Raw genomic sequence first — 19,353 nt, forward strand, 5'->3', positions numbered from 1 at the left:
CGAAGTGAAAGAAAACTCTACGTAGTTTTTCATAGGAATTGTTATGATGTTATGTTTTTTCTGGCTTGGTTGAAGCGGCAGGCCGCGAGACCCCGCTACTGACTGATAGAGGTGCACTGCAGGCGTGGCTAGTGGACGCACGGGGCCACCTAGCGGGCTGCTGTGCTAAAGGCTTAATCGAGACTAAAGGCTATCATTAAGCCAAGAGTCCAGCGGTTCCTTCTGCTCTCTCAACAACATTAGCTCAGATTGTAAGTGACCACACAGCGACATACGAGTGAATACAGAAAGAAGCAACTCAGCCATATAGGTAAGCGACTTTGTTAGCATGTTTTTCACACTAAAAACTGCTGTTACAGATTCTGCCATGAGCATTTGTACTGCTGTTTGTTGTCCCACACCATGGTACACAATACCATCCAATACCATCCTGACTAGCGTGTTAGCTTGTGGCTGGTGTATTAGCTCTGTACTATAAAGTACAGATTTTGTTTCAAATATCATATATTTATAAAGTTGAACGCTCTAATGAACTGCAACTGTACCTTACGTTAACATATTATAAAGGACCCATAACATGAAAAAAAAAAAATTAGTTATTTACCAACACATTTACAAATATCCACCTATTCAGCCTGTAGCTGTTTAGCTCTGTCTGTTCACTACTTATAAGTAGTACTGAGTAATACTTAGCTTATAAGGAGTGTTTCAGCTCAGGCTGCTTTTTGAATGTGGTCTTAAAGACACAGAAATAAAAACAGCTTGTTCAATTAAAAATAGTCAAGTAATAATATATCACAGCTGTTTTTGATACATAAACCATAAATGGATGGGGGATAGTACTACAAGAATATGTAGCAAATGGACCATTTTATATTTCTGCCACTCATTATTTTTGCTGTATTGATGAATTGAGACATCACTGTATTGTATCAAACTGACTCAAATTTCGATAGTGTCTTATGTGTTTTTACATTTTTTGAAACTATTTCAAAATTGTTAGGCCATTACTAAAACATGTAATCTGATACTCTGTCTGATATAGAAATATAAAGTTGTGCATATATTGTATTAACAAAGGTGGCTTTATGGTTCATTGTATAAAGCTTTAAGAATAAAGGCAGTTATTCCTTTAGTCTCTAAGAATTCAGCGTTTTGAAAAGCGAAGGTGAAAGAGATCTGATCAGGGGGCTAAAGCAGAAGCAGAAGGTGAAATAAGACACTTAATGTTGTCCAGGAAGCGTGCTAACAGCTATCAACATCACGTTGTTACGGCCTCCATTAAACTCATTTAGGTCTTTAACGTCACACAACTCCACAGCCAGTAATGGAAAAAAGTTCTCCCAGCAGGACCCCTATCTAAAAAGCACACATGGGTAAACGTGTATTATTTACTTAAGTCAGCAGGTACAAAGTCTCTCGGGTAAAGCGCTGGAGTGGGGGAGGGAGAAAAGGTGTGGGAAAAAATGTGCTTGTCAGCTGATGAGCTGTGTTATCCACGGCACTACACTATAGCAAAGGAAGTATAAGTAGAGGTGATCAATATGTCAAAATGTTATCATTATCAGGATAAATTACATCACAGTACTGTTTTCTGAGCACATTATGGCTACTAAGCATGAGCAATATGCCAAAAATATCATGATACTTAAAGATGTTTTCTCTATATAACATAGTAGTGGACATCCAAAAAATTCATATCATGGTATAATTAAAATTTCTGATGGTTTCAGTATATCATTGGACACCTTTTTATAAGGCTTATTATTGGGCAGCTTTTTTGTTGGAATTTAGCATTCGCCCTTAAATGGAGTACCAGTTACATTCTGGCCCCTGTACAGGCACTTGGTTTAAGGTGGAATAGGATTTTCAGCATTGCCAGATTTCTCAAGTCATTTGTCTAATTTGTGCATCCCATACATTTGTGCCTTCAACCATCAGACACTGCTGGAACTTAGAAATATATTATAGTCATAATTCACTGTTTTCTGAGGTTTATGAACAAGCTGGAACGGACACAATGAAAACTATAAAACTATGAGTACAGTGAATTTTGCTTTATAAATGGTCTAAAGTCTTTTTTATGATCCATGCAGCTGTTCTAGAAGTACTCACAATACCCAAAATATACTCACAAAAGCATATCATGGTGTAATTTATCACGATAACAGTAACATATTATCATATTGCCCACCCCAAGTGGGTACCATCAATGCTTTTAGAACACTGAACAACTGAATGTATAAAAAATACAGATTTAAACCAAATACACAGAGCCTGAAAACAACAGCAACCAGAGCATAGCTACTTCATAACCTGCTTAGTAACAAGCAGCTTATAGGCTTTCACCTTATTATACCATTATCTGATTTCATTACTTAATTTTGACCAATTGTTTCATCTTTTCCTGCATGCATCATGCATCACGTAAATACATAATACAATCATTGGGAATCAACCCACAGCAATAAAAGACTGCTAGCGTAGCTACTGACGTGCTAGCGCTGCCACTGAGAGCAAGAAAAAAAAACATTTCAAATAACCCGCCCGCAAGTTTCCACCCTAAAGTGCTCTGATTTTTTTTTCAAAAGTTCCTTCCACCTTCAAGATACATCATCAGAAAAGGGTGTTTTCTTAGTCTTGCACTTGAAAGTCTTGAAATTTCTCTCTATTGACTACTTCAGCACTGCTTGGAAGTGAACAGGCATGTTTGCAACTGATATACCAATGGCTACACTTTCTTTTTAGCCGAAGTGCCCCTAAATGTGGCACCAATGTTTTGCTGATGCATTTTGTCTGTTCCTACTGTCTGCATACCTCATGTATTGAGAAAATACCGTCACAAATCGTAATGTTTCATTTCTACCACATCACCTGCCTGGACCTGAATGTAGAAAAGCACAATTTACTTAGAGTGTACAAATATATGTTTGCTCTTTTGTATGTCCTTGATGTGTAAGCATTGGCACTGCAGGAGTCAAACATTTTGTAATAGCCTTTATCTGTGACTCATAACTGCCGAATAGCACAGTAGGATGTAATGCCCCTGGCTCCTTAACAGGCCGATTAGTGACCAGCAATACAATCCTAATGCGAGATGACAGGATTCCGAGAACAGAGGCTTTGCCACAGAGTCACAGCCAAGAGTCATGAAATCTGTGGAGAAGAGTAGGCTGCAAGGTTTCATTCACGTTCTCCTTGATTTGCAATTCTGACTTAGAACTAGCCATCTTTTATCCTGAGTATCTGGGCTAATAGGTTAGACAGAGTATTCGCCTAACTTCTCAGAACAAAGCTTGCAGCAATCTTCCCCGTCGTCCTTTGTAGCTTTTCCTCACATGTGGGTCATGCTCCCCGTAATACAATTGACAGCTGATAATGCTCTAATGGCCCCTTTATTGAATTTGACCATGCCTGGCCTGAGCTTGGTTATGGTAAACATGTATACACAAAATGTATATTAATGGTGCACCACATGTGAAACAGCCTGAACTGACCCTGCAAACTACAGCATGCACCACTTCTTACAACGTTGACACAGAACAGAGAATATAATGTATGGACAATAAAATGTGGTATATTGAAGTAACTGTTCCAAATCACTTCACCACACAAGGCTATCATGATGCGCCCATAAACCTTATGTATGCAATCAGAACAATCAGATAAGGAGACTACGCTATTACCGTTTGCAGAAAGAGTAACACACACAGCCTAAGCTAAATAACTTACTGTTTGGCCTCCTCTAGGTGACAGAGATATTCATAGGCGATGTTTTGACGTCTCCTCTCATCCATTTCCTCCGCCGAGAGCCTCTCATCATCCACAATGGCTGTGGAATAAACAGAAGGAAATAACAGTTTGAAAGTGAAGCACACAAATCAATTGAGAGAGAAACTAAAGACCCACTCTGAGCCTTCCCATTCTAATACAGCGCCAATGCACTTATGCTAAACAGTTTATTAGGTTCATTTAGGCAATCTGCGCTAACACAGAGAACATAATTCTTCTCATGTAAGTACAATTATATTCAGTATTTTAATACCAACTATAATACTGCCTGTGCTTTTCTAGTCCATTAAATCTCTTTCACAAGTTGCCTTATATTCTTTTCAAAGCATTTCACACAGCATGATGGGTGGTCAAACTGGCAGAAATATAACCTTACAAGAAGTCATGTTTATGAATATATCACAACATTATTCTGAGAATTGTGAACATGATAAAATGCACCAACAGCCGTAGTTTTACTTTTTAAAAGGCTTTGGAAAATTGAATAATCATTTTTATTACATGTTTGCAAAATTAACCAGCTACTTCTCCATCAAGATACTTATTACTGCGTAGTTACCGTAGCTATACACTGTTTGTTGTTGTTTATAGGCTCTTTATAACTGACTGTTTGGAAAAATAATGGTTGACACGCCTCTCAGCCAATCACAACTATTTATAATCACTACTTCTTCCATTAAGCGAAGAAAAAAAACTCCGTCTGACAAACTTACGGTGCTGGCAGTAAATTATGATGGTGAAATGTTTTACTGGGGAGCTGTTTCTATTTCATTTCTGAAGCTAAAAGAGTTCTGGATTAAACTATATGGAGGACCATGATTACAGCTCAGTGCCAAAACTATTACCTGTCCGAATTATGCTGGGGTTGCTGTACTTGCTAATACTCATTATAACATGATGTCTAACAATAAATAACGTTACAGAACAATGTTAAGATCAGTTAGCTAGCTAAGTTAGCTTTTCATAACTCAGCTACTAACATGTAGCTTGATAAATCAGCCCAACAAGACTGCACAGTGCTAAGATTAGTGATTAAGAATACAGTGTGCAAATATTAATGCACTGGGACGTATGCAATCATATGTTGTTTCATGAAAGTTTCCAAAAAGCCTAAAAGATGACAAGTCCTTCTCAGAATCTAACATGGCATGGACTGTTAGCTTCAGCATTAGCTTATCTGAAGCGGCTAAAAAAAGTTTTGGCTTGATTGATGCTAACATGGCTTTCAGAATCCTTTTTAATTGGACTACATTCATATAAATCAAATAATTATATCTGCACTGAACATCTCGGTAAGCCAGTTTATTTCTGAATAATAATGAATAATAATGAATAATGTTTTCAGAGATACTCTTCTGTGTGCTTCTACATATATTTTTGTGCTACTGACCTTTTTAAACTATCAGTACAAGGGTTACGGGTACTACCATGTGGCCTCACTTGAAAGGGACATAGCAACAGTAACTAAGTAAGTTGTCATAATTTTCCAAAGGTCAGTAGATCTTTTTAGAGGTGGGTGAAGTACAGTACTCTAGTATTTGAGTCAAAGTAGATGTACTCTTGATAAAACACTAAACACAAAATCTTTGCCATATCATCCTTGGGTAAACGTTTAAGTATTCTATCTACATTTTTACTTAAACAAATGTGAAAAAGTATTTGCCTGTGAATGTACTTTTGTATTAAAAGTAGAAATACTTCGAGCTTCAAAATTCAAAACTACAAAAAAATACAAAACTTGGTTAGGTCCCTTTAATAGAACTTAAAAGAACTTAAAAATAATAATTCACCAGCAATTACTTTTGTAGTCTTACTCAAGAAAAAATATAGATCAGGCAATATTTGACTAAGAGTCCATCTACTTTCACTCAAGCACTGAAGTAATGTATTTCATTCACTCCTGCTTTTTAAAGATGCACGCAATTGTTCAGTGTTTAGAGCACTGTTTTCCAACCCTGGTCTGGGAAAACCCCATCGCCCTGCACATTTAAGATTTTTGCCAACACAGCTTATCCAATTAATCAGCTCATTAATAACCCCTTGTTTAGTCAAGGCGGGTGTGTTAGAGCAGGAAAAGCTCTAAAATGTGCAGGACAGTGAGAACTCCAGGACCAGGGTTTGGAAACACTGATTTACAAGTACTCGTGATAAGCATGATATTTTCAGAAAAGTACACTGTAATGTCTTTTATCACAATAAGAATAATATGTCATCACACTGCCCACCACTACACAGCACCAAAGACTGAAACATTATGGTAATTATTAGCGGTGTATCATTTCTGAAACTGAGACTGAAACCGCTACACAAACATCTACAGTCTCGTGTCGTGGTTGCAGAAGACGGAATTGCGATACCACCCCTCCCCCCAAACCCAACCCGCTGCGACCACTTCTGGCGCAGCCTGTTGAATTTCATTACGTTGCTAATGTAACAAAACTAATTTTTCATTTAACAGTTAACGCTGTGTATATATTCAGTTTAAACTTAGGGAAAACTGTATGTCACATTCTTTCTCCTCTCTGTTGTTCTAAATTACTGGAGATTTATTCAAACCCAGAAATTTTTTCCCTGTTTTTTCTTATCCCTAGATTTTTACTATCTGAAAAAAAATGGACAAAGTACTGAGGTCAAATGTGGTCACAGGCCATTTGTGACCTAATGTATAAATTTAAGGGTTAAAACTAAAAAAGAAAATAAAACTTTCAGCTGGAAACAAATTTCCAGCTGAAATGAGTGAAAACGTCTCAGCAAAAACACAACAACTAATCAGTAACAACCACAACTACTTAAATACACCAACATGCGTCTACACTCTGTATATATCATCGATCCTTCATTGATCAAGCCACTGTCAACAGAACTCCAGGCAGTTTGGTTCTTTGACGTCCTAGAGTTCATGCCCTCAAGTGAGTCATAACTAAACAAGGTCAAGTTATGAAACAGGGTAAAGCTGCTTCAAACTGACCTTTACCTGCTTTCTACCCAGATCCCCACCCCCTTCTCTTCTAAGCACGGCTAAATCCTTTTATTTCTGGCTGAGCAGATCCTGCCTGGTTGTTGGGAACTCTCCTCTGAGCAAGTTTTAAGAAGAGGTTAAGTGGCCCTCAGCTAACACCATCAGTGAGGCTACGGTCATCTTTGTTTAAATAAAATCAACTTAGTTAAAATGTGATCTGAGTTAGGCTAACCTTTTTTTGTCAAGACTAATTGGTTTACTTCCACATAAAAACAATGCATTAATCAAAGGCTACTATAGCTATAAACAGGGATGCATGATGATCAGAATCATATTGGTATGAGCAGAAAGTTTGGGTAACACTGGAATACACAAAGGTGCCACAAAAGGCTCCTTAAATGATGCCATAGAAGAACCATTCTGCTTTCCTGTTTAATAAAGAGATCTATGCATGGAAAGAACCTTTTGGAGGTTCACATCATGTAAAGGATCCTTACCATCTTACCGATCTGTTTTAGAAACTCTACATCATGTGGAGATCCTTTAAACTTCACACTCATGCATTTAATTCACAAAAAATGGTTTTCCAAAGAATCCCACTTTTTGAAAGGTTCTTGGGGAAACTAAACAGGTTGCAAAGAAGCCTTTCTGGTACCATTAATAATAAGAGTGTAGCATGCATTTGTAGTCTTCTAGAAACAAAGTATTTACCTCTATGTAATGCTAATCCAGGTAGATGTCCTAATTACACATTCTACACATTGACAGATATGTATATGAAAAATATTAGATATCAACATTGGCTTGCAAGTCCCATATCAATGCATCTCTACCTATAAACTTTGTTAAAAATGTGACTGGAGTTACAACAAAGTAGTTCAGTTAACTGAAATTTTGTTCTCAAAAAGGTGTCATAAACTAATGAATGTTTTTGACATTGCACTCCTGTTACTGCACAGTTTGCTGATGCACACCACTAGTTTTGAACATCATCAACAGAGCTTTGAACATCATTAACAGAGCCCAACAGAAATGACAAAAGAAGACAAAACTGAACTAAAATAATGTTTAAAAGTAGAGATGCCACAATATGATTATTCAACTGTTTTGTGTGTGACGTACATTGCCCAGCCCTAATTCTGAGATTACTGTTTACACTTACAGTAACCCCCCCCCCTACACACACACACACACACAGTGTGCGCAACCTCGTGTGACCCAGGCGGAGCTCCCGTCTGACACTTGTGGAGGTTTTATCGTGATCAGCCACATCAGCTTCACACGTGTCAACAAGCTGCCAACCACAAAGTCTTTGATTATGTACAGCATGCTGCCTTTAAAATGTACACCTGCTGTAGAGGCACTTCATGAGTTAACCAGCATGTTAAAGACTTTTCAGCTGTATGAACACAGATCATTATAGATACAGTGGAACTTCCTTATGACAAAGCCAAAATATGTAATTAAGGTTTTAGTAATATTCTTAATATTCGTAAAGCAGGCACTACAACCCAACAGCATTTGTGTCAATGACAAAGCGGTGATCCTATGAGATCACAATAAACCTCGGAATAAAGAGCTAGTCGTGAAACACAGATCGAGTGTAGACGGCAGCAGGGTTCAGATACTATATAAGCCATAGGCCAAGGGTGCCCAAACTGGGGTGTCAACATGCCTCAGTTGTTGTGGGCCGAGGGCCAAAAAGACCAAATGATGCACAAATAAAGAATGTAAGTACATTTCAAATTGATTTTTAAAAATGTAATATTTCGAATGAATTTGATCAAATAAAATATTTCTCCCTAAAACGTATTAAACTTATTAAATTAAATATGACTCTGTTGGCTCAATATGCATGTGAAATGTTGTAACTCTGTGTTAAGCTGCCAGTGAGCAATGAGGAGTGGGAACCCCTGCTGTGAAAACAAATCATACCTCTACACAATCACAGCGTCAATGTGAGTGAGTGCTATCTATCCATCCATCCATCCATCCATCCATCCAATAATCCATGGAGTCCATGGCGCAGCTCTCCAAGACCAGAGATAATGAAATAGTGTTACATAAGCACGCAGCCAGGCTTCCAAGTGGTGCAGCCATCTTAGCGTTGGCCCTAACATCAGGAGATGATGCTACAGCCATCCATGGCCAGGAGACCAAGAAAGCACAAGTAGCCTCGTTCTTTCTGGGTGGGTAGGATGGCTTTACAGGTCTCGGGGAAGCCTGTGCTTCTACTGACTAATTACTGACTAATATTTCACTGACCAATTACGGATGCAATATGGGAACTGTGGGCTAATATCTGATATTGTTCATATACGAATCTGCCAATGACGATACATGAACCTTTATATCTATATAAAATGTAGAAATTGGGACTAAACCTACATTGATTGGCATTATGAAGAAACATAAGATTTATGTTCTGTATGAGTTAACAATTGCAAACATTTTAGCACAGTAGCCCAGCATCACCCACATATTCTGCTCTCCTGGAGTGCAATAAAAATGTCATCAAGTATCGCTTTGAAATATTGGTCAAAACTAATCATCAGTCCGACATGAATCATTTTTTAAGCATATCTCTGCTGAGAACAATATGATTTTGATAGCATGCATCCCTACGGCCAATACTAGCACTGTCAAAAGATCCAAAAGCAGAATACTTGAATACTTCAGTATAAGGCAATGTAAGCTTATCATATGGTTAAATGAAATTATGTATTATGTTAATTATCATATAACTAGCTCAAAAACTTTTTTTTTAATCAAAAGTTCTTATTTCATTTATCAAATTAACATATTGTCCAATTAGGTGGTCACTAACACTTCTCCTCTAGATCTAATGTCTTGCAGCTCCAACACAAACTTCAGAAATATCAATAAATAAAAGCCACTGGATGGAGCAGGTGTAGCCAGTTAGGGCTGGAATTAAAGCAATCATTTAATGAAAATTCAAATTTAGACATATTTCATGACACCCTAAATGATCAGCTAAGACATGTTTTGTGTTTGCTTCTTTAGTTTTACATTGGAGCTATGAGGGTAAGGTAGAGGTAATGGAAGCTTATGACCTCTAATTAGTACTGTGCAAACTGCAAGCCTAAATTAAATCATATTCAGTTGTTGAGTAATCTTAAATGAACCTGCTTATGTGGCTTCTGGCACTGTATGTCCAAATGTTAGCTATAAAAACGATGAAGGTAGAATCAATACTAGAGAAAAACTGGTGTAGTGAATATTACAGCATGAAAGTGATCTACTATGAACCCAGGATTAGAACGTGGGTTGCACCACAGGCTGAATGTTATCACTTGGTGCTTAACGCAAAAGAATGGGCAGAGAGAATGCCAGCCAGTGCAGCGCCAACTCTTTTCCCAAGCCCTATTCACCTAACAATAATTAAGCTTGCTGACACACAGTTGCGTGCGCTTGCCTTTGTTTTTGTAAATGAGTGGCTCATAATGCCAAACAGGCCGGCAAAATTTTAGCCCTGGCATACACGCTGCGGCTTGCCCACTAATCTCCACCGGGTTTCACTGTGCCGTCTCTTTGTTCATCTTTATCACTGTCATCTATCCAATGGACACCTCGCTGTAAAAGATGGCAACAAAGCTGTTTTGCAGTTGCATCACAGAAAATGCCACAAGCAGGAGTAAATGATCAGCGGGTAAACACAGCTGAAGCCACCCACAGATTACTGCCTTTGTAACTATGTATGTTAGTGAACCTATAATATCATGTGTTTATTCCTTATTAAGTTGGCTTGACAAACCCAACTTATCCTTCTTGGTTTTATTATTTTATTCTATTCTTTTTACAGGTCAAAGTTTTCAAGCTGGAACCTCAAAACGTTGCAAGATTGAATAGTATACACACACACACACACACACACACACACGCAGGATCATAGCGTGTATACACACATAACAGCCAAGCAACACCTTGCAACCACCTCGGATTCCATATCAACAGCCAAGCAACACCTTGCAACCACCTCGGATTCCATATCAACAGCCTAGCAACACCTTTGCAACCATCTGGGACAATATAGCAACAGCCTAGCAATATCTTAGCAACCACCTGGGATACCATAGTAACAGCCTAGCAACACCTTGGGATTGCATAATAATGGCCTAGAAACATCTTAGCAACCATCTGGGATAACATAACAACACTTTAGCAACCACCTGGGATACCATAGCAACATCTCTGTCAAGCCAAATTTAATGTTCATTCACAAACTTTCTCCTTCTAGTTCATTACGTGACTTGTTCACACTTAAATGTGACGCTTTGTTAGATGTTACAGTCTCATGAACTTATATTTTTGATTTTATTTCAAGATCTTTCTGCTCTTCACTATCTTTGTTTCCATCCAAAGGTTTGTTGGCTACGGAAACAGAAATGGTTGGTAATGTTTTATGAATGTTTATTTATTTTTATTGTTTTCAAATTTACCAGAAAGATTTCTTAGTGATACCTGAAATGTTATGAAAACATACATGGTTTTACACATTAATTAAAACAGATTACCTTCACATGCCACTTACAACAAACATAAACAGCATGATGGAGGGGTAGAGTTGGAGAGAGGAGGAGAGAAGAGCATGTTTAAAAGGAATACTGCTAATGTTCTGCACTTACAGACAGTGATGTCCCGAAAACGCTACAGCTTTTCTAAACAGAAAGTGCACAAATATTAGCAGTGGATCTGATGGAGAAATAATGCACACTGTTTTATTTATTTGAAGTGAAATCATTACTTGAAGCATTTTATAGATTAATGTCAGTTTTGTTGAAAACAATCTGCTGGGCAGCAAAAATCACATTATTAAGACATTTTTATTTATTTACTTGCAATTTGCGCATTAAATCGATAAAACTGTTACAGCTATTGTGTAAATCAAGATTACTCAATTAAACTGAATTACTCAATTAAAACGTCCATTTTTATTGTTTAGCCTTTTTAAAAACTCTGAATACTCAATTAATCTTCAAAACAACCAGTAGATTATTAATTTACAAATATAGTCAAAGTCAATAGTGACAGTCCTAGTAAATATGTGTAATTATGTATCTATTTATTTTATGCCCAAAATGTCTGTGTTTTTGTGCCAATATAGCAACCAAATTCACTGCGGAGGAAAGATTTCTCTCACAAGGCCCCCATATCTCTGGATCAACCTCTCTCCTTGAGTTTGGGATTCAGATGCCCTCTCAATCTTTAAATCTAGACTGAAAACTTACCCATCTACACAACATTTCAGTTACCTTCCCATGACAAGAGCTGGCACATAGTGTTGGTAATATTTGTAGGTTTGCTGATGCTATCATCATTTTCTGTTCACAAGATTTTGATCTATTTTCTCTAATGTTTACCTTCATCTCTGTTTGTCTATTGTTTTCTGAGTTGTTCCAGCTCCTGTTGGATGTTATCCCAGCTTGTATTCCCTAGTACAGCAAGATTTCCAGAGAAGCAGGAGAACCGGATCCAGAATCCGTATATACTTTATTAACAATAACGTTGCAACGGTTTAATTGAAACTTCCTACATAACATGTAATGGCAGAAGTCACATGCTGTCATGACAAATTCTGTTAAGTACTATAACAGTGTTATGTTACCATTACCAGCAACTGTCATGACAGATACTATGATGTTTGCTGTAATGTCAGCTTCTCACATGCTAATGTTTGCTAAGTGTACTCTAGCAGAGACATTATGAAGGAGGAGACTGTCACTGGTTGTTAAATGAATGGGGAATTTCGTAATGCCCAACGTGTCATCTGTTTACAGAGAAAGTCACGCCCTACAATAAAAAGAGCGAATCAGCTTGCAGGTTAAGCTGCGAGCAGGAAAAGCCCCCCTTTACTTGTGCTCAGTTGTGGAGATCTGCACCAGTAGCCAGAACAAGCCAAAAAAAAATGTTTTTTTTTGTGAGTTATTGGGCCAAATGCTACAAACTATGAGGTTTTTGTATGGCTGGAAAAACTGTCTAGCTACAAAGGTGGCTGCCAAGTGAACTGACTTTCCTATAATGTCATGACAACTCATGACAGCACATTGCCATCTTCCCTGACATGTTAACAGCATGGTTATGTCAATGTAATGACCCAAGATTCAAGTAAAGTGTTACATTAACATACCTTCCCAACTGTTCACTAACTCCCAAGAGACCAGCAAAGCACAACATGATTCCTACAATCTTATCATTCATATCTCATAAGCTGATGGTCAGTAGATGTTGTGTATGAACATGCAGCTCAGGCCCACTCAGTGCAGGTCTTCCAGCTCACCTGCCTTCCGCGCTGCTTCTTTCCTCTCTTCCCATTAACAGGCTGTGACTCACTAAATGGTTTGTGTCCTCTTACAAAAACAGCCAGACGGCGAAGCTAATATTAGACCATTCACACAAAAAAACAGCATAGCAGTCGTCCACTAAACCTGTAAGGAATTGCACTGTGGGTTGGTTTGTCCGCTTCAACCCACAGAAGATGGAGGCTCTAAAATCAGCCTTCATAAATGTGGGCTTAAGTCTGTGAGGCAGTCTTGTTAAATGGACATGAAGGCTGTTTTGTGAAATAAATCTGGATACTTCTTTGAAAAAAAACAGAGAATTTTTTTTAATAACTAGTTCATTAACTAGCCAGATCTGTAGAATTGAACTAAGGACTTTATTGACATTACCTGAATGGACTTAAGGCAGTAGTCGATCAGCTAAGACATGTTTGGTGTTTGTTTATTTAGTTTTGCACTGGAGCGATAAGGCTAATGTACAAGTAACGTGTAATGCCTAAATCATCATTTTTGCCTCAAACTGTGTCAAGTTGTTAAGTAATCTCAAACAGACTTGCCTTGAATGCAAAAATTCAAACAAGAAGATGGTGACTAGGAAGGCAGCTTCAGCCTCGTCATATCTGGTTCACTAATAAAACACATTTTTGCTGGGGTATATTACACATTGGGCTCCTATTTCGCTGTAAACTCGCTGGGTAAATGTGTAGAGCTGTAATTAACACAGTTTGTTGTCAAAGCGTTGAGGACTCGTTTGTGCTAGCACATTAGCATCTGAGCGCTAATTTTAGCTTAGCTCACACTGCATTAGCTTCACGACGTACTGCTTTGGCCGGGACTGAAAATAAAAATAAGACACAGAACTACAAAAGCAATTGTATGCCAGCCCTTTTAGCCTTTTTAGTACATTTTAAACCTCATCCGTAAGGCAGGAGGACTGTTTTGTCCTGTTAGCTTCACCGGTTGCACAGGGTCTGGTTAGTTCAATGGTTACGCTGGCATGAGGTACCAGAATGTAACTGCTGCACCATTTACGGTGAAACGGGAAAATTCAAACAAAAAGCTGGCGAAAAATCAGCTGCTGAAAGTATTGAGGGCATGAAAAGGGGTTATAAGGGCACAGTTGCTGTTTCTGCTTAACAGGTGGGTAAAATGAACTTATATTTGCTGTTTAACAGAATCAGTAGGTCAGTATCATTGTGTCCTGTTTCCTAATGTGGTTACTGTAGGGACCGTTTGCTAACCCACAACCTAGCAACGTTAGTTACTTTACGTCCTGTGTTGCTGTTCGTTTAAATGTTATATAATGGCATTTGTCTGTACAATGTTTCATTTTTATCCGATTTTCTCCCCAATTTAGTCGTCTCCAATTCCACCCGCTAGTTAGGACTCCCCCAATCACACGATGCTATCAACGCTAGGAGGGTGAAGGCTAGCACAGGCTTCCTCCGAGACCTGTGAAACCAACCACCGCTTCTTTTCGAACTGCCGCTCACGCAACGTCACTGGACAGCCGAACGCGCTCGGAGGAAAGCGCCAACCGCCAGATCTGTTACGTCAGCTAACAGACGCCTGCGCTGACTAGCATTGCGCTGAGTGATGGGGGGAGAAGGAGGGGCCATCCTACCCACCCAGCTACGGATGGCTGTAGCATCACCAGGGATCGAACTCGCGATCTCCTGATGATAGGGCCAAAAGAGTTGTTTGCCTTCTGCACCTTTAAATGATGAATCCAGCCCTGCCCTCAATCGGTATCGGCTATCAGCCAATTGTTCTGAAAGGTGATCAGCGATTGGTATCAGCCCCCAAAAATATTGACAAGTCCATCCCTAGTCTATCTATAAAATGGAGGAAAAAGTACACTATATAGTTAAAACAGTAGGAGCCATGTTGAAGCTTGAATTTTTATAGATAATAGTATGTCATAGTGTTCAACTACAAGTTCGAAATTATGTAAAAACTCAACTCAGTTTGTAGCAAATTAGGATGCAGTCATGTGGTTTACACGATGCTTATTGGGAGGAGTTCAAGCTTCCCTAATTTGTTAGCTACATTAGCGTCGCAGCTGCAGTGCAAAACATAAAGAAGCAAAATTTGGACATCAAACATGTCTTGGCTGATGGTCTACAAGGAGGAAATTTTTGATTTTTCATTTGATTTTTTGCAAGACTGTCACTTTAATTGTGCCTAAAACACCCTTCATTCAGAGATCTTTCACAGAATTCTTCACAATACTGTCAGGATTTTGACAGAAGTGCAACACACCAGTGAAAGCAGGTTCAATACCAAGCAAATATGACACAAAGGCCTTGAAAAGTCTGGCGAGCAAAACTCCAAATTTGTGTTTGATCAACTGGAGTAGGCCCGGGTTAATGTTAAACCAGCACAGCAGTGACTGTTCCAAAGCGTACTGAGAAATGCACTCCTTCCAAAACAGATATGCCAACTAATAGTGGCCTGAACAACATATTGAACAAATGATGAACAGCATGTCTAATCATATACCATCTGATTGTGACGTAAGTCTCAGTATTACGGCCTCCTGTGATTTTAACACTTCTTAGGATTCTTGTTGCTTGACAGTTAGTTGTATGATATAAAACACCTTGCTTCTGGTCGATGTGAATACTTCAAATCCTTAAAATCTAAACGTCAGGTGCTTTTACAGCTGCCAAAGCTAATGTTTGACAAGAGAAAAGCATTCCAGAGGGAACCTCCCTTAGTCTTACCTCCAGTTTCAAACTCTCAGGGCTGTTTTCCGAGTCCCATATTGCACCTAAACCTAGGCTAACGTGGATTTTCAATGGGTAACATTTGGAGTGCAGTTTAAAATTGTAGGGAAAACAGCTCAGCCCTCTTGCTCACAGTTTGTGTAGCCGATATATGATGATGCTAAGAGTTACCAAAACTGTTTTTAGGAGGTATTTTGTCCCACATGTAGTGGAAATCATTAACTCTTAAAGTGTGAAACTGTATGTATTGCTTGTTGACTGTATATGATTTGCTATGTCTCTTTAATGCCTTTTTATGTTTTGTATGTTTGTTTTGTCATGGGTAGCCAAAGACGAATTGCCACATTGTAGACAATAAAGTATATCTATTGATATGTCTAACTGTCTTCCCGCCTACCCATCTGCCTGCCTATCTATCTATCTATCTATCTATCTATCTATCTATCTATCTATCTCTATCCAGACCTCAGTGTCGTAACCCTGTATTCAGTCTTTCTGGTATGTCTGGACTGCAAAGCTAGCTGAAAATTCACTTCCCTCACATTTACTTCACTAGCTGGCTGTCTTACTAAAGCAAAACTACAATAAACTACAGCTATCACTTAAAGGGGAACTCCACCAATTTTTCAAAATTCTACATAATTACATGGTTAAGATATATAGTAAAAGTCATTTAGAGTGGTTTGATGTGAAATGCTCTGTTCTAGTTCTTTGTGTACGTTTTGTGATGTGATTTGGCTTAAAATGTATTTTAATCCATTTATTTGAATCTATTCATCCTGGATCTGTACATGTAAGATGCTGTGAGGCAAAATATACCCTAAAGAAAACTTATTTATTTCAGATTTACCACTATTTTGCCACCATTAACATTACCTAAAAACTGTGTAGGTTCACTGGTGGTTTTGTATAGTGAATAAAATGGCTACATATGTGTTGCATTCATCATCACCCCTGGTTCCTATCCCCACCACTGTAAAGAAATCAGAATCTGTAAGTTTCTCTACAGTGAACCACTCTGAATGACTGTTTACATCTTAAGGACTGCATTACTCAGAAATGTTGAAAAGTTGGTGGAATTCCTCTTTAAGTAGGTAGCCTGCTTGTGAACACCTCCACCCTCTGCTCATTCACCTGTAACGTTAGTATTACAAGTTTGGAGATTTTCGGCAACTGAATATTTACTCTTCGCTAACACAGAATGTCGCCCGTTTACTCTGCAAACTTCACTTATGACTCGCTCTCCTCCTCTGAGACGCGTTAAAGCCTCCAGAAACCTGCGTTTCTTAGTTGAAATAAGCTGGAAGTGGGTGTACTCACATCCATAACGTGGTCTGAGAGAGTTAGCGCCGTCTTCATGGTACATCCTGTCACAGTGTCCTCGCTTTTAAGCCCTCAGGAACAGAAAAACTGCGTTTATAGGGTTTCACACCTGTATTAACTGAGAGTTCTTCAAACGGAGACTCCTGAGAGAAAAGTCCGTCCCGGTGTTTGGAGAGAAATTAGTTTAGAGAAAATATTGTGTCATGTCTGCTGTCTGCGGTGAAACCGTGCTCCCATCGCGCTCAATGTCTGTCACTGACAGTTTCCTTTACTGATACTTTCAACACGGAACGTCAAACTGCGCCACCTGGCGGCGCTGCGCAGCATCTCCGCACAAAAAAAACCAACAGCGCAAACCGCTGCAGAGCGCTGCGCCCCCGCGCGGCAACCGAGAGAATTGCAGCACAGAGTAAATACTGTAGACCACACGCTGGAGTGCTTTGGATTCTGGAATTCTGGATTTTGGATTATGGAAGATTGGGAGGAAATATTGTGTCACCAACAAAGTCAATGGAGTGTTTTATAAGATTATTCATTTAATATGTCCTGTTAAAAAATATTAAAAATATATGAATTATTTAGATGAAAACTGTATATTTTGTCAGAATGATACAGAAACTACTGACCTTTTTTATTGTATTCATGCCAGATTGTTTTCAATAGATGTAGAAAAATTTGTTTTCACTTTTGCTCATGCTGGTGTAAAATTCTGTATAAAAGATGTTCTCTACTTTGAGTCTAATGTGAATCAGGACATCCTTTTTTCCCATCCATTAATGTTCTCATATATTATGGCAAATCTTATACACATAAATGCAGATGGTCGAATGAGCAACTAAAATCTGTCCTTTTCAAATTCAATCATTACTTAAATCCTTTAAATAAAGTGAAAAATTCAAAAGCACTTAAAGCATTACAAATTTGTAAAGATCTGTTTATAAAACCATTCATTAATAAAATTAAGCCTATCCATTTTTAATTTCATTATTTTTACTTTTTATTTTTTTTCATTTTCTTTGTTTTATTTATTTATATTTTATATTTATGTTTATTCTTTTGTTTTTTAAATGTATTCATGTGTTCAAGCATCTTGCTACATATACTACATATGACATCTTCGCAAATATGATTTTTGATTGTTATACTGTTGATATCATATAATATAAATTCAATTAAAAATTGTAAAAATAAGCAGTGGCTCATATGAACACCAGAGATGGCTGACATTGCTACTTTTCCATCAGAAACCAAGTAAAACTGAGATTAATATCCAGACACAGAAACATTTAAGTCTTCTTCAAATAAAAAGGGTAATTCTTTGTGATTTCTACAGTGAAACCAGGAAAACACAAAACTTATATTTGCATTAAATGAACTGCACTGACCGTTTAAAGGGAAATTTCACTGTCTTTTCACATTGTCTGCATGATTTGATCATTAAGATGTAAGCAAAGTCATTGAGAGCAGTTTGAAGTGAAGTGCTTTCACTGTAGAGAAAGTTTTCCAGACAGAATTGTTCACAGTGGTGGTGATAGGAGCTAGACATCTGAAGTGTTTAACGTCTCTACAAGCTACTTCACAGAAAGAAATGGTTATGAATTCACTGCCTGATGCCTGAGACATTGTTTTATGATAGTCTTGAGATGGTTTTTGGGGAACACTTTATTTAGAGTGGTCTTTTGTAGATGATCAATAAACCCTTTACAAAGTATCAGTAAAATGTCAACAAATTATCAGTGAAGCAGCAGTACTGAAGCACCTGAATACATTGAGATAAATATCTAAAAGATGCACTCGATACATTACTTTAATTAAGTAGATGTATTGTTGATGTTACATGAAGCAGACTTAATATGTTACTTCCATTACGCAAAACATAACCCTAAACAACCTTAACCAAAACCTAACCTTGGCCCTAAACCTAACCTTAACCTCAACCCAAAACCAGATCCTAACCCCATATCCTGGACCTAATCCTAACCCTAACCCAAAACCTGATCCTAATCCTTACCCTGGCCCTAATCCTAACACCATCCTTAACCAAAACCTAATCCAGTTAAACTCCAGTTAAAGAATGGTGTCAGCAGCATGTCTGTAACAGCTTTTTGAGGATGTTGAGATGCTCTGTATTGAACCTGTTACATGTTCAGCAACCTTTGATCTTAACATCCACAGATATCAACTTGGACACTCCAAATAAAGTGAAAAACAACTGAATTCAGCAGATTATAAACAAATTTTATATACACAG

General features: G+C 38.1%; 1 protein-coding gene across 1 annotated transcript in view; it reads right to left on the reverse strand.

Moving 5' to 3' along the window:
• Window positions 1-17,363, reverse strand: part of iqgap2 (IQ motif containing GTPase activating protein 2) — a 90,215-nt gene extending 72,852 nt beyond the window's left edge. The window contains exons 1-2 of the mRNA XM_036598074.1: window positions 17,100-17,363; window positions 3,733-3,832 (exon numbers count right to left, since the gene is read on the reverse strand). Coding sequence (XP_036453967.1) covers window positions 3,733-3,832; window positions 17,100-17,145 — 146 coding nt within the window. The 5' untranslated portion in view covers window positions 17,146-17,363. The remainder of the gene's footprint in view (window positions 1-3,732; window positions 3,833-17,099) is intronic.
• Window positions 17,364-19,353: the final 1,990 nt, after the last annotated feature.

This window comes from Colossoma macropomum, unplaced genomic scaffold (assembly GCF_904425465.1).
Source record: "Colossoma macropomum unplaced genomic scaffold, Colossoma_macropomum, whole genome shotgun sequence".
In the NCBI taxonomy this organism is placed as follows: domain Eukaryota; kingdom Metazoa; phylum Chordata; class Actinopteri; order Characiformes; family Serrasalmidae; genus Colossoma; species Colossoma macropomum.